The 16,467-nt window shown below is 55.6% G+C and overlaps 1 protein-coding gene across 2 annotated transcripts in view; it reads right to left on the bottom strand.

Annotated features, from left to right (window-relative positions):
• EML1 (EMAP like 1) overlaps positions 1 to 13,593 on the bottom strand; it is a 192,849-nt gene extending 179,256 nt beyond the window's left edge. The window contains exon 1 of one of the 2 annotated variants that reach the window (XM_043489494.1): positions 13,409 to 13,593. In XM_043489494.1, coding sequence (XP_043345429.1) covers positions 13,409 to 13,436 — 28 coding nt within the window. In that variant the 5' untranslated portion in view covers positions 13,437 to 13,593. The remainder of the gene's footprint in view (positions 1 to 13,408) is intronic. The other variant, XM_043489498.1, reaches the window with a different exon arrangement.
• Positions 13,594 to 16,467: the final 2,874 nt, after the last annotated feature.

The raw sequence follows: 16,467 nt of genomic DNA, 5'->3' as shown, positions 1-16,467 counted from the left end.
GAAGATCCCCTGGAGAAGGGAATGGCTACCCACTCCAGTATCCTTGCCTGGGAAATCCCCTGGACAAAGAAGCCTGGCAGGCTACAGTCCATGGGGTCACAAAGAGTCAGACACAATGACTCTTGTATGTGTGAGCACCTAACATACACACACATACACACACAAACACATATGGAAAAGGGGTCTTTGCAGCTGTGATTAAATGAAGGACCTCAAGATGGGGAGGTTATCCTGGATTACAGTGGGGCCCTAATGCCACCGCAGGTGTCCTTATAAGAAGGAAGCAGGCAGCGCTTTGAAGCACAGAGTGGGCAGCGTGGCTGCAGAGGCAGAGATGGAAATGATGCAGCCACAAGTCCAGGCTGGGTGGGTTCAAGTCCCAACCTGAGTTACCTGGTTTCAGGCTGACTCACGGGAGCTGGGGTGCAAAAGCCAGGCCCTCTTGTCTCAGACTACATGGTACACCATGTACCCCAGAGCTTTCACAGGACCAGGCTACGTGGAAGGTCCTGGGTGACCCGACACAGAACGAGAGGAGGCAGCAAGATTCGATCAGTCAGTCAGTCAACAAACATTTACTGATCAGGCACAGAGAAGGCATGGTCGCAGCCCGCACTGGAGTGTCAGACAACAAACAAAAGAGAGCCAGATGTGTTTCTCTCCAAAGTCTGCCCATGGAGTTGACAGTTTGGATTAATTATTACTGTTTATTTTATTAAACTATTATTTTAAAAAAGAAGGCTAGACATCACCTGATACCCTACCCTGTTTCCCTCCCTCCTTACTGCCTTCGCCTAAGAGCCTCTTCCAATAAGCCACGTGCATAGGCTAGAAGCTCTGCTTCTGTCTGATAGAATTCCCCCACTCTGCCCTTGACCACGCATACTGTTTCATTCACACTTAGCAGCCATTCTATAAGGCAGCGGTCCCCAACCTTTATGGCATCAGGGATCAGATTCGTGGAAGACAATTTTTCCACAAACCAAGGAGATCAAACTAGTCAACCCTAAAGGTAATCAACCCTGAATATTCATTGGAAGGATTGATACTGAATCTGAAGCTCCAATACTTTGGCCACCTGATGCGAAGAGCCGACTCATTGGAAAAGACCCTGATGCAGGGAAAGATCGAAGGCGGGAGGAGAAGCGGACAACAGAGGATGAGATGGTTGAATGGCATCACCAACTCCATGGACATGAGTTTGAGCAAACTCCAGGAGATGGTGATGGACAGGGAAGGCTGGTGTGCTGCAGTCCACGGGGTTGCAAAGAGTCGGACACAACCTAGCGACTGAATAACAACAAAGTGGGGTGGGGATGGTTTGGGGATGATTCAAGCACATTACATTTATTGTGCATTTTATTTCTATTGTTATCACATCAGCCCCACCTCAGATCATCAGGCATTAGAGCTCAGAGGTCGGGGACCCCTGATCTAATGTATCATCAGCCTCGTTTTGCACGCGAGGAGACAAAGGTCCAGGGAGACTGTATGACTTTTAAAGGCCACACAGCACCGGATGGCAGAGCTCGTGTGCCAGGCCCGGGCTGTCCGACTCCCTGTCCCACCTCCCACCTGTGCCCCACGTGACTGTGGACCAGCGGCAGGGCCCCTGCCAGCTGCAGCATCCACCCTGGCCCCAGGGCCTGGGGTCCCCTGGGATACGACCCGCCCTTCCCAGATTGTAGACTCAACTGAACATTCCAGGGTAGGCTCCAGAAGAGAACTTGATTGTTCCCTCCGGGGCGGCCTAATGAGCTCGCTGTCCGCAAGTGCACTTATTTTCCACCCGTGACGAGCTGACTGCCTTCCCTCACCTCCCGCCCAGCTCCTGGCTCAGGTTTCCGCTACACAATCGGCCTGACCATCGGCACCTCCGCCAGGCCCCAGGCTCCCGCCCAACCTGTGGGAGGAAGCTCCTGGCCCAGCTCCAGAGTTCTCTATTGACAGACGCAAGCGTGTAAGTCCAGGAAGGGCAACGCCACCCCCCCCACCCCAGTGAGCAGCCAAGGGGAGGAGGCCAAATAACTCACGATGAGAAAAACCACAGGTGCCCCCCTCCCCAGAAACCCAGATGACAGGCCCGACTTGTCTTCACTGCACATGTGGTCTGGACACCTGCGTCGTCTGCATTTCACCAGGCTGCATAGACGCGGCCAGGTTGCTTGGTCTGCCCAGCTGAGCAGAGCTTCAAAGCTGGGCAAGAAATCATCCAGGGCTGGGCCAGGGCCAGTCAGCACCTTCTCTGATGATGTTTGTCCCTTTCCTTTGGAGCTTGCAGAAGCTTCCGGATTTCCACCTCTCTCCCAGTCCCTCCCTCACACCAGCCCTCAGAGGAAGGGCTCAGAACCCAGTCTGCAGCTTCAAGCAATGCTTGCTGGCAGCCTCTCGGCACCAGGACCCTGGAGTTATCTCACTGAATCCTCCCCACGGCCTGGGAGGCAGGGCCTGCTGTCATTATGCCCATTTTACAGACGAGGAAACTGAGGCATAATGTCTCAGAGCCGAGAGGTGATGGCCAAGAAGCAAGTGAAAAGATGCTCAACACCATTAGTCACTAGGGAAAAAAAGCAAATCAAAACCACCAGGAGGGACTTCCCTGGTGGTCCAGTGGTTAAGAATCTCTCTTACAAGGCAGGGGAAGCAGGTTCGAACCCTGGTCGGGGAACTAAGCTCCTACCTGCCACAGGACAATTAAGCCTGTGTGCTGCAAGTGAAACCTGATGCAGACAAATATAAATAAATAAAATAAAATATTAAAAAAAAATCCAGAATGAGGCACCATTTCACACCCACTGGGAAGGCTGGAATCAGAAAGATCATAACAGGGCTTCCCTGGGGGCTCAGTGGTAAAGAATCTATCTGCCAAAGCAGGAGACCTGGGTCTGATCCAGGAAGATCCCACACGCCACAGAGCAGCTAAGGCCCATGCGCCACAACTACCGAGTCTGAGCTCTAGAGCCCAGGAGCTGTAACAACTGAAGGCTGTGCCCTGGAGCCTGTGTTCTGCAACGAGAGAAGCCCATGCAACTATAGAGTAGCCCCTGCTCACCCAACAAGAGAAAGCCCGCACAGCAACGAAGACCCAGCACGGCCAACAATAAATAAAAATAAACGTTAAAAAAATAATAAAAGAAGCAGGAGTGATGAAATCTCTTTAAAAAGATCATAACAAGTTCCAGAAGGATGTGGGGAAATCAGGACCCTCATATACTGCTGGTGGGAAGGTACACAGTGCAACTTCTTTGCAGTCAAATGCTCCACCACTGATGCACCCGCTGGGGCAGTCTCTTTGGAAAATATTCTGGTCTTTTTTTTTCAAAAACTCAAACATGGTTCCAGGAATTCCACTTCCAGGTGTGTAGCAACCCAGGAGAGACAAAGACCCGTGTTCACGTAGAAACACGTGCACGACCATTCACTGAGGCGTTATCTATAAGAGCCAAAATGTAGAAACAAGCTAAATGTTCATCCACTGAAGAATGGACGAATAAAATGAGGTCTGGATCTGTATAGCGGAATACTATTTGTCCACAAAAGGGAACAGAGCACTCACACACATCCAAACATGAGTGAACCTAAAAGCGTGATGCTGAGAGAGAGCAGCTGATCACAGAAGGCCACATAGCGTAGGATCCCACTTATGTGAAACGTCCAGAATCGGCAAATCGACAGAGCCGGAAAGTAGAGTGGTGGTTGCCAGGGGCTGGGGGTTGACTGCTAATGGGTTAGGGGTTTCTTTGATTGTTATCTAGTAGTTAAGTCGTGTCTGACGCTTTTCGATCCCATGGACCATAGCCCACCAGGCTCCTCTGTCCATGGGATTTCTCAGGCATTTAAGAATACTGGAGTGGGTTACCATTTCCTTTTCCAGGGGATCTTCCTGACCCAGGGATCGAACCTGCATCTCCTGCATTGGCAGGTAGGTTCTTTACCCCTGAGCCATCAGGGAAGCCCAGGGGTTTCTTTATCACCAGAAGGTGATAAAAATGTTCTAAAATTGATTGTGGAGATGGTTATAAAATTCAGGTCAAATGGGTGAGTTGTATGGTATGTAAATTACATCTCAATAAGGCTGTTACCAAAAGATTTAAAAAGTGACGACCCAGGACTCTCCACAGAGTCTGCAGCTCTGAAGGTCACTGGTCACCCTGTGAGGCTCAGAGGGGCCTGAGCTCATCTCCCCTGGGGGACTGACCCCCCAGCTGATCCCACAGTTTCAGGGCAGGCTCGGGAGCCTGGGCCCCCACATGCTCTGAGCAATGACCTCCTCTCCTGCTCTTCTGGGTGAAGGCCACCCCCAGACCCCACGAGGCAAGAGAAACCCAGCTGTGTCCACTCCTCCCCGGGGTGTGCCCTAATGGGTGCTGATCGGAGGTGAGTGGGGCTCCCCCCAAGCACCCAGGACTGGAACAGTCTCTTGATGGCTCAGCTAAAGTCCTGGTGGAACCTATTTATAGCACTTTGCCTCCTGGGTTGGAGTCATGGCTGAGACTCCTCCTCTCTCAACAAGTTTCCAGATGGAAAGAAAAGGGAAGGAATGCCGTGGGGGCCGCGGGATGAGGCTTTTGCAGCACGCCCCCCCACCCCCCATCTGCCTCCCACAGCGCCCGAGCGCTGGATTTCCTCCTGGTCCCTGGACAGCGCCCCCAGGTGTCAGGAAGGCGCACCGGCTGCGGCAGGCTTCCAAGTTCCGGGTTGGAACTCAGTGTCAATCCATCATCCAGTGGCGTCCAGGCCTGTGAGAGGGGCAGGGAGCCGCCCAGAGCAGGGCACACAGCCGATCCTCAGTCAACCGGGCCCGTGGTCTTTGGTGCTTCTCTCTGGGAGGAACTGGGTAGGGCTGGGATGGCCAAGGGGTTTGGCCACAGTCCAGGCCCTGTTCCAGCCTCAGCCACACTTCTTGGGCATGAAGGTGCCCAGAGCACCCAGCCACAGCAGTTTGGGGATGCCGTGTGGCCCTGGGTGTGGAGGATGTGGCTGAGTCCACCCTGGTCCAGGGGCAGAGCCAGGGGCCAGCGCTTGGTTCACCATCACCGAGTGAGTGGGGAACCGCTCCAGAGAAATGCTGAGCCATTTGAGGCCTCTCGAGCATCCTAAGATTCTGCTACAGGAAAGAGAACTGATTTTCTCACGGGACACTCCTAGGCCTAGATTCTCATGGAAACCTCTCTAGAAACAGCAAAGGACTGGAGGTCTCTGAGCACTTTAGTATCAGGACCGAGCTCAGGTCCAAGCGTTCAGTCTTCAACCCCAGTGCTCTCCCTGGCAGACCTTTGCCTTCCAAAGAAATCCAGAGGGAATCTCATCTGCTGTCTTGTCTCCTGATAAAAGCCCTTCTCCAAGGCCTGCTCCCTGATCTGCTGGCCTTCTTTGGGAAGGACTGAAGGCCTCCAGACCCTCCTCAGGCTGCAAGCTGCTCGGTGCAAAAGAGGAGCCCCGGATGGGGCCAGCACACCTGCAACCTGGCCCCATCTCCCCCACTGTGTGCTCTGGGGCAAGTCACTCAATGGCTCTAAACCTCAGTTTGCTCATCTGTAAAATGGAACAACAGTGTTTACCACATAGGGTTATAAGGAGAATCATGCAGAATTGGGTATGTGAGAGGACCTAGGAGAAGGGGAGGCAGCATTTATGTAGTGCCTACTATATACATTCTCCTCTAGTGCTCTCATAACTTGAGCCTAGTAACACTGTGGGGGAGGAAACTGAAGTGGGTTGTTGAAGGCAAGTCTGTGGGAGGAGACCCAATTCTCCACTCCCACCGCAGCACCTGGCAGGACATATGAATCAGGGGTCCACTCAGACCGCGAGCTCACCCCTCCATCGAGAAGTGGCAGGAAGGGTGTTTTCAGCCAACGCACCAGTGCTCTGACATGTTTTTCCACCTGAAATAAATGAGGCAGGATTCCTAGAAATGTGTTTAAACCTGGTAGAGAGCACTCTAAACAGTATGGCTTAGACATTGAAATATGGGGCCCAGAACCGCAGGCACGTCCGCACCCCAACACGGAGCCCAACAACTTCAAACTCCAGGTTTAAGTCTTGGATTTGGGTGACATCATCGACTTCTGGAACAGGGCTCGGACCACCTCCAGTCTCTGCAAACGTTATTTTTAAACCAGGTCTGATCTCATCATGCATAACAGCATGTGTTGTTCATTGTCACAGGCCTCTGTTAGGCTGGGTGTTTTTATTTAAATTTGCTTAGTGGTATACTATTAAAGGGCTTCCCCTGGTGGCTCAGTGGTAAAGAACCTCCTGCAGGAGGTTGTAGGAGATGCAACCTCCTCTTTGCAGGAGATGCAAGTTCAATCCCTGGGTCAGGAAGACCCCCTGGAGAAGGAAATGGCAGCCCACTCCAGTATCCTTGCCTGGGAAATCCCATGGAGAGAGGAGCCTAGCGGGCTGCAGTCCGTGGGGTCACAAAGAGTGAGACACGATTTAGTGGCTAAGCAGCAACAACATACTAAAGTCAGGTGGGAAAGCCTGTAATTAAACTGACAATGCTGTATTTGGTGATGTTGCAGAATCAAGGAAACAGGGTCTGACCGAGAAGGATGAAGTACAGACTCACAATTTTTATTTTCCAATACATTTCCATAACCATTTCCTTCTAAAATCACATCCTATGTTTTTATCCGACGGTCTCAGTGATTAATCTGGCTCATGGACTATCCATCCCAGCTCCTTCTTTTGTGCCTGAGGGAATAATAAATCAAGAGAGGTTTTTGGCAACAAGCAGCAAAATGTTTCTCTTGCTTCTGCTTTTCCTCGCTGGTGCTGTGACCAGATCTTTCAGAAATTTATTTTTGGACTTTTAAAGGCAAGTTCAGAGCGGAGGGAGAGAACATGTTTTGAGAAATCCTGCCCCTGGTTTTGAGATCTGCTTATCAGAAAGACTCATACATTTCAGATGCTTATTGACCATAGTGCATAAGATATGCTCTGAGTATTTCATAATTAAAATAGGCCATTTTTTAAAAAGTCATTTGGGGGTGGTGGGAGGGAGGCTCATGAGGGAGGGGATATATGTGTACATATCGCTGATTCACGTTGTTGTATAGCAGAAACTAACAATATCATAAAGCAATTCTTGTTGTTTTTCAGTCTCTAAGTCGTGTCTGACTCTTTTGAGGTCCCCTGGACTGTAGCCCACCAGGCTCCTCCGTCCATGGGATGCCCCAGGCAAGAATACTGGAGTGGGTTGCCATTTCCTTCTCCAGGGGATCTTCCTGACCCAGGGATCGAACCCGCATCTCCTGCTTGGCAGCTGGATTCTTCTACTAGTGAGTCACCTGAAAGCAATTATATGTCAATTAAAAAAAAACAAATTTAAAAAAAAGAGGGAAATTTTTTAAAAGTCAGTTGGGAAAAAAAGAGGAGCAGATATTACTAATCCATTCCCTATTGGAGGTTGGTACCTGCCCTCTTGCCATTGGGCGTGGCCATAGACTTGCTTTAGCCAGTGAAATGCCAGTAGAGATGGTATGGATCACTTCCGGGTGGGAGCGTTTAACTACCTGTGTGATATCTCCGGCCCTTACTTTATCTGCCTTATGACAGGGAAACTGGGTCCCTGTGGAGGCATGACACCTGCCAAGCCAACCCATAGGTGACCTGCCCTGGAGAGTCACCCAGACCTGCAAAAACCCAGACCTGCAATAAACTTTGCATGAGTGAGGAATACATCTTTGTTGCTTTAAGCCACTCTGATTTGTGTTTTTCATAGTATACCAAGCCTGTCCGGAGTGATAGTCCGTACAAACCAAAAGCAGCTGTCTTGATCCATGCAAAAATTGGAAATCAATAGACACAGAAACTGGTGACTGAGATGGGCCAAAGATATGTTGTTATTCATATCTTCCTGCGTGCTAAGTCGCACAGAGTCAGACACAACTGAAGCGACTTAGCACACACGAAGGTATGGATAATAACATATCTTTGGCCCATCTCAGCCACCAGTTTCTGTACTTTACTTTCCCTGCATGCATAGTTTCCAAAAAAAAAAAAAAGCAGACAAATGGTTGCAGACACCAACAGCTTTGGGTCTTTTAAAAAATATAATTCAAACTATTTAAAATGTATCTTGCTATCTCAAGGATGCTCATTTAGAATGGTCCCAATACTTTAAAAGAACAGAAGTGGATAGCTTTTATTTCCAGGTGGAATTCCTAATGGCTTCTAAGCTGTATTTCTTGTCATGAGTGTAAAAGCTCCCGGGGGCTTCAGGAGGCTGGAGTGGGGACAGGAGCCACGTGGATTTGTTCATTTGCTGCTCGGAGATTCTCGGACCGGGGTGAGGGCTGACACAGAGGTGGCAGGGCTCCTGAGCCCTGCTTGACGTCCCAACAAGGGACACATGTGAGAGCTGTGTGCTCCCCTGTAGGATTCTATGGGGATAGAGGCAAACCGAAAAAACCTCTGAGACCAGAAAGAGAAGGAGGCTTGTCTCAGGTCACACAGCAATGAGCCCCCAACTCATCTCCCGCCACCCAAGGTGCTGTGAGTGGGACAGCAGCAGCCAGGCTGGCACCAGTCAAGCTGTTTCGACAAGAGGAAGAGATGGTGGGGTGGGATGGGGCACTCCAGGGGTGTGGGGTCCCTGGGGCTGCAGATTCCGGGAAAGGGTCCCTGGAGGAGGCAGAACCCCACCAGTTGGACGATGGGCCGGCTCCGAGCAGCAGGAGGGAAGGTGTGAAGCTTGCACACGGGTGCCGAGGGGCCTGCGTTGGGGAATCGAGTCCCGGCTCATCACTCCCTAGCCAGTGACCCTGAGCCAGTCTTTCTCTTGGGCCTCAGCGTGCCCCTCCACGACATGGGGATCCACAGGTGGGAAGTGTGGACAGGGAGTGTGGTGTGAACTGTGACGCTGGGAACTGAGAGGGGTGGTAACGGGGCATCGTCTGGAAGGTCCTCATTTGCCCCGATCCCAGCCTCCTGCGCCTGGTAGATGCTCCTCAGGTTAAACCCTTCCTGCCATCGTCGGCACAGCACCCGGACTACCAAGGGCCGTGGGTTAAAGGTTGATTCCTGGGGTCGAGCGGCTGCTACCCACACCTCCCCTGGCCCCCGGGTCAGAGGAGTTTGAAGGTGACATCTTAGCTAACTCCACCAACACCCCCCGAGGTCATGGTGTCACCTCCACTTACAGATGAGCCGACTGACGGTCAGAGAGGAGAAGGACCCGCCTGTGTCCGGGCGGCAGGTCTGCCTGACCCTGGAAGTCATTCTCTAGGGACTCCAACACGATGTACAAACCGGCCCCTGGGGCTTTGCCAGGTCACCCCACCCCACCCCACCCCAGGCCCCTGACCCTCCTAGCGGGAGAGGCAGCATCAGGCCTCAGCATTCCCCCCACTCCCTCCCCCATCCCCCCCCAGGACTTTCCAGATCCTCCCATTCTCCCCACAGTGGGCCTCACCCCCTCAGCTCAGGACCTACATCACCAGCCTCCTCCTGGGCCTCCTGGCCTCCGGAGTCTCTCCTGACCCTGCACCCCTACACGGGAGCAATCCAGGCATCTCCCCGGTTCACGACCTTGCGGGCTCCCTGTTGTCCATAAAAGCAGAGCCCAGTGACCTGTCTGGGGTGGGGGGCAGCCCTCACCGACAGGAGGGGAGCCAGGCAGAGAGATGCTGAGGCCCCGGGGCCCAGCCCGCCTCTCCTGGGAGAAGACCCTTTCTCTCCAAGAGTGGGGCCTGAATAGTAAAAGCATTTTGCTTTTATCTCCTCCTGGAGATGCTCGGCACAGACCCAGGCCCTGAGGCCGGTCGGTAACCACAGAGGAGAGCAGAATGCAGCCCATGACTCGGAGGGAGGTGGGGGCTCCCTGCGCCCTGGCAGGGGGCCCGCCGTGATGAACGGGAGCAGGAAGCCGGGGCAGGTTGTCTCTGGGCTCTGGGATGCCAGGAGCTGACTGAGAAACGGGGTGGCCATCCTAACATCAGCCACCACCTGCCCCAGAAAAACCACCTCCCACTGTGCTAAGAATGTGGCTGCAGCCCCCAGGGATGGGGTTGGGGTGGGTGGGCAGTGGGATTGATGGTTTACAGGAGGAGGAAGAAGGTCATGTTACTGGCTGAGTGCCTCCTCGGGCTAGGGGTGTCCATCCTCGCCACAGCCTCCGGGGCTGTTCAAATGTCCACCTGTCACTGAAGCTCAGAGAGGTTAGGTGACTTGCCCAAAGCCACAGAGCCAGGGAATGGCAGAGCAAGGATTCAAGCTCTGGACTCTGATGGACCTGCATTCGGGTGCTCTGCTGCAAATCCAGTGGCCTGTTCTTCGGTGCTTGGAATACTTTTGCTGGAAACTTTCCCAAACATGGGAGGATCGGAGGGCACAGGGGCTGGACTCTTCTCCTGTGGAGCTCCAGAACTGAGAGGTCAGAGGTACTGCGAGGTCAGAGGCAGGGAAAACCAAGCAGCAGACCCAGGATGTGAGGAGCCCCTCCACCCAGGCCCATGACGGCACCTATAGACCCTGTCTCCAGGGAGGGACGTGGCAAGGCCCCACTTTACGGATGAGGAAGCTGGGCCTCCGGGCGGAAGTGACCCATCCAGCCCTCTGTGTCGCCAAAGGGCAGAGCCAGGTCTGGGAGCCAGGCGCCTGTAGGGGAAGCACCCTCACTGGACCCGGTGACAGGCTGGCAGTTCTCCGTGCAGGTGAGCTCCTGCTATAAATACGATGCTGACTCCCGGTAAGCTTAGCCTCTAGGCTCCCCTACCCAGGCTCAGGGCCATAAACCCTGGCGTGGACCACCTGCCACCGCGCTTCTGCGCTGGGGAACCGTCCTGACAACCCTAACAAGGTACCACCACTTTTTTACAGGCTCTGAATCATTGGAGGCGATGTTGAGCTAACAGTCTCCCAGACGAGAAGGGCCACTGCTCAGAGGAGAGCTAAAAAGTCCTGCAAGATGGCCAGACTCCCCACCCCCAGGGGAGCAGGGAGGGAGGACTTCCTAGAAAAGGCATCTGACCTGAGCTCTGCACAGACAGGGCCTAGGAAGCTGGGTTTGAAGCCCAGCGCTACCACTGGCCAGCTGGGTGACTTTGGACAAGTCTGTTTGCCTCTCTGAGCTCTGGTTTCCTTGGAAGTCCACGCCACCGATCTCTAGGGATTAAACAGACAGTGCATCCACAACGGCTGGGAGACGAGACACAGCAGACCACTTGGTCCCTTTGCTGCCTTTTTTGGGTCACAGCTCATTTACTGGTTGAATAATAAAAACTTCAGCGGACAGCCAGCCTGGCATGATTTTCGGTGTGCTGCATGCTCTTGGTCACTTAATCCTCCCTGGAACTTAAAGCACTGAGATCCTATTTTTGTCCCCATTTAACAGATGAGGAAACTGAGGTCTGCGCCCTTGAGTAATCCGCCCAAGGTTACACAGGTTGTGGGCGCAGAGCTGAGAACTTTTCCTGCTGTTCACACGGACAGAGGCTGGTTACTGAGAACAGGTGGAAATATTTCACAGCAGCCTGCCTGGCCCAGCTGCTGCAGCACAGAAGGAGTCTGAGAAAGACTGGAATTGCAGACGACACACCCTAGGAGATTCCACCCCCACCCCGACCCCTACCTCCACCATAAGCAAGCATGCATCCCTGCACCAGGAGCTGTCTTTACGCCTGCCAACGTGGAGTGATCGCAACCCAGCACATCAGACAGCAAAGACCATCACACAGTATCCTACAGGCGGGGAGCCAGGAGTCGCCGGCCCAGTTGCAGGGCAGGGATGCTGCCCGCCAGCCTCCAATCCAGTGGACCTTCTCCCAATCCTGACAGGGAAGGCAGTCTGCCCCCAGGCTCCAGGCCACACACACACACACATGCTCAGTACCCATTTCATCGCCCTGACGGGTTAATATTGTCCTGGGCTTCCTGAAATACCCATCCCCACAGCAGGGTGGTTTTACAAGCTGCTAAAAGCAGGGCTGTGTCCCTGGTGGAGGGAGAGAGCTATTCCGGGTTGGTGTCAGGTGTGGGCAGAGCCAGCCAGAAAAGGGCCTGTCTGCACCCCCTGTACCCCCCCAGCCCATGCTGGCTCCTTTACAACCACGGCGGACAATTCCTGGCAGTCAGGGCCACTGGCGCCCGGCAGAAGAGGGTGAGGTCAGGCCAGCTTTGTCGGTATCCCCCTCCCCAAACACACACACACACACACACACACCCTGTCCCATGCCTGACTCGGCCAGGCCCAGGCGGGGAACCGTCGTCAGACACCGTGCAGGGTGGGGCCACGCACTGTTGCCCCCAGCTCACCCCGAGGCCCTCTCTCCATCACAATCTGACGTGTGGAGATTCTCCATGGTGGCATTTGATGGGTAAGGAATCCGTGGGCCACAGTCACGGCTAAGGCGACGAGGCGCGGCTGGAAGGGGCCTGGAAGGGCTGCCCAGACCTGAGGGCTTCTGGCGCCAGCCCGGAATCCCCCCCACTTGCCGTTCCCACAAAGACACCGCTAAGCGCTCACTGCGCACCTGCGGATGCTTGCATGCATCCTCACTGTCAATCTTAACAACCACCTGGGGTTCATTAGCGCTGCCTCCTTCCTCACCTGGAGCCACTGAGGCTCCGAGCCGTTCAGCCACTCGCCCAAGGTCACCCGAACTGGAAGTGAAGGAATGGGAATCAGAACTTGGGCAGCCTGACTCCAGAGTCCCCGAAATGTTCCCTGAATTAAGCCGTCTCCAGCCACCCCCCACCCCACCTCACCCCACCACAGGCAGGTTCAGGGTAACGTCCACATCAGAGCTTGTCTTCAGCTGGACGGAACCAGGGGCCACCAGCCAGGGACATGGGCAGCCAGCCCCCAACGTTGCCCCTCGCCTCGGGCAGGCCAGAGGGCATGCGGGCAGACCCCAGTGTCTGACCACCCCTCCGCCTGCCTGGTTGCCAGCCGAGAGGGTTTGGGCGCCCCTGGGTGGAGGGGGTCATCTTGTGTAGGCAGACCAGAAGCTCAGAACTTCCTGGTCTCAGACCTCTGGGAGGTCTAATGGAAGCTGTGCGCTCCCCTGTCCCCCATCACCAAGTAAATGTTTACACACACTCGTTTGCATGCGGTTCCAGGAGCCCGCACCCTGCGCCCACCCAGGGTCCAACGGCAGCCGGGGGTGGGTCAGCTCCATGGCCCAGATGACAGCCGGGAGGGTCCGCGGCAGAAACCGCTTCCTGCTCTCGCCCCACGGGGAAGCCGGGGTGCGGCACTGCTGAGCTTTGAGAGTCACGCACCTCCCGCCAGACACATAGCCACCCGCCCCCCAGGCATCGGGCTTGAGCCAGGGGGTCCAGCCCCACAGCTGCCTGCAGCCTGCGGTGGGGGGGTGGGGGGGCCGCGTCCTCGGTGACCAGTGGCCTTGGCTCTGCAACCGGAGCCGCGGTGGGTAAATATAGCGCTGCCACTCACCGGCTGAGGGGCCCTCGCCGTCCGACATGGTGCGGGAGATGGGCAGGCAGCCGGCCACGGCCCGTGGGGACGCTCGGGGACCTCAGCGGCTGTCGCCCACCTGGTGGGGCTCCCGGCTGCGTCCAGTCCCCAGGCGGTGTCCCGCCCCGGCAGGCCCAGCCACCACCACCACCGCCCCCTCCCCCGCCCCATGCTGGGCCGGGCAGATAACGAGCTCCAGGGCCAGGAGCCTGCGGGATTGGTGGATAAATCTGGGCACTGCCCTCCCCTGCCCCCAGCCTCTCCGGCAGACTCAGAAGGTTGCTGGAGAGACCGCTGCACCCCTGGGCACTCGGTCAGGCTGCGAGACTCCTCTCTGTCAGCCTAGGACCCCAGAATGCCTGCAAGCTCTCTCCTGGGGACTGGTCCCACCCGCCCAGCGAGGGGCACTTCGGGTCCTTAGAGAAGGATGAGAGTGAGTGATGCCACCCAGAGATGCCACACTTGTCCCCTCTCTCAGCTCTCCCGGGCAGCCACTCCTATTGCCTCCAGGTCACAGAGGGCATGACCCATCCAAGGCCCCTCGGCAGGTTAGGGGTGTGACCGGAGCTGGGCTCTGGAGCCGGCTAGCTCCAAGGTGGCCAGAAGGTGTGTCCCTTGCCTTTGCCTGGGAGATGAGAGCCGTGGACAGCAGGGGCCCTACTGTTCTAACTGCTCCACGTGTGCTGGGGGATGGAAAAGGACCCCCAAGGGCAGCCATGTGACTGTCCGACACAGAGGGGGTGCTCAGGAAATATTGGTTGAATGAACAAACCTCAGCAAGCCCTGAGTATGCACTTGCTCTGTGCTTGCCTTAAGAGCCAACCCACTTCTGCTCCTGGGTCCCCCACAAGGACCAGAGACCAGGACAGTGAGGCAGATGGAAGGCTTTGGGCTGAGTTCCCAGGGCTGGGTGCCTGTGGCTGCCTACCCCCATCCCCGACCCTGGCCCGAGGTCAGCACAGAGGGAGTGCAGTGACTGAAAGGGAAGGCTGGTATCAACTCCAGTCAGAGAAATACTGGAGGGCTTCCTGGAAGAGCTGGCATTTGAGTTCCATCTTTGACGGATAAGAAAGTATTTTTTCAGGGGATGAGAGGACATTTCAGGAAGAGAGACCAGTAGGTGTGAAAGTAAGAGGCAGGAAAGCTCAACTGGAGGGTGACAGGGGTCCCTGAAGGTGTAGTGACCCCTAGGAGAGAAGAAGTTTGATCCGGGTGGAAGTGGGGGATCCGGGGCTGGGGAAGCTAGGGGAGGCTTCTTGGAGGAGGGGGCAGATGTTGGTGCCTCAGAAAATGGGGGGCAGGGGTGGAATGGCATTCCAGGTCATCTAGCAGCTCTTCCATTGGCAGTGAGACCTTTCCCAGCCTGGAGACCGAGGAGGTGGGGTGGGGTGTGAAGGCAGGAGGGACCCCTTTCCAGAGATGGGGGTGGAGTGGGGGGCTGTAGAGTCACATCAGCTGTCAGAGTGAACAGCAAAGAAATTCACTCCCTGGGAGGTGGCTCTAGGCCTCTCGGCCTTTGCCTGTACTATTCTCTTGCTCAGGAATTTTCTGTCTTCTTCTCCAGTCTCCTCCTCTGGGAAGCCCTGTCTGATTGCCCCTAAAGGCTGGTCAGGGGCCCCTGCATTCTGCTCTGCAAACTCTGACCTCACTGTGGTCACTGCCTGGTCCTGCCTGTTTCTACCTCTTGGTTGGCTCTTGCGCCTCTGAAAGGTAATGAGCTCACTGTCACTGGAGGTATGTAAGCAGGGCTAGACAGCCACTGGCTGGGGACACAGTGGAGAGTTCAAGCATCAGGTAGACTTGGATTAAATGTCTCTGGAGTCCCTCTAGGGTAACTTGTCCTGGTCTCCCTGGACCCCTGCCTGTTTTAGCCCTGAAAGTCCTCATGCATCCTGCAAAATTTCTATCGCAGGCAAACCAGGGCTGTTGGTCATCCTGGGTCCCTCCTAAGCAAGATTTTTCTTTAAATGAAAACAAAAAATAGACAAGACAATATGTCTCTGAAGCCCTAACCCTGCCCCCAACCTCCTCCTTCCTTCACACCAGCTAGATGTGATTCTAAGACTGGGATTCTGGAGGGGAAAGAGGACACCCAGCTGCCCTGTGCCTTGGGAGGGAATGCAGGGAAGAAAGGAGGCAGGTCAGCAAGGACAGGAAGCTCCCCTGGGCCCCCCCACCTGCAGGGCCGGGGGGAGTCTCACCTGCTGCGTCTGGAGGACTGACAAGATACTGCAGCAGTCTGTCTCCCCAGGGAGGGGCTGGGACCGGCTGGGACCATGTGCCCAGGCCTCCACCCTGCTTTCCCCTGGAGCTGCAGCGGGAGGACTCGAGTGGGTTCAGACCGGCCTCGCTGTGTGGCCTTGGGCCAGTCGTGATCCCTCTCTGTGCCTCCAATGCCTCATCGGTGGAGCATTTACGAGCATCTCCTGTACCCAGCCCTGGGCCAGGCTTGGGGGCAGGGACCCCACAGAGTCCCTGCCATCAGACACACCCAGTCCCGGGGAGGAGGGGGTGTCTGCAGGCTGGGCTGATGGCTCCTTTGTGTGTGTTCTGCAGTGCGTGCTCAGGGCCCCCCGAGACTGCCAGAGGCCAGGCCACGTGCCACAGGCACGCCCAGCACTGGACGAACCGCGGGGCCACAGAAAGAGCCCCACCAAGGCCCCTGGCATCCTAAGCAGAGGCCTCGCCTTGCCCACTGCCAAGGGGCCGCAGGACTGGGGCTGGGGGAGTGTGACGTCAGAGGGGCTGGGGTCCCATGCCAGCTCCCCCCGCCCTCCTTGGTGACTGGGACGAGCTGAGCCCCGCCTCGGTTGCTCACCTGGAAGCGGGAGGGGCCTTCGGTGAGGACCAGCAGCAAGGTCGAGACGTCCTGGAGGACGCTCCACCTCCCCACTCTGCAGCCGTCTGTCTGTCTGTCTGCTCCTGAGTCCCACCCAAACCAGCCGCCCAGGGTCCACCCGGCTGGAGCCGGCTCCCTGCGCGCAGGCCACTTCCTCTTCCTGTCCTGGCCCCAAGTCCCTTCCTGTTTTCTTTAGTGT

Source organism: Cervus canadensis, chromosome 17 (assembly GCF_019320065.1).
Source record: "Cervus canadensis isolate Bull #8, Minnesota chromosome 17, ASM1932006v1, whole genome shotgun sequence".
Taxonomy (NCBI): Eukaryota; Metazoa; Chordata; class Mammalia; order Artiodactyla; family Cervidae; genus Cervus; species Cervus canadensis.
This window is presented reverse-complemented; position numbering and strand designations above follow the sequence as displayed.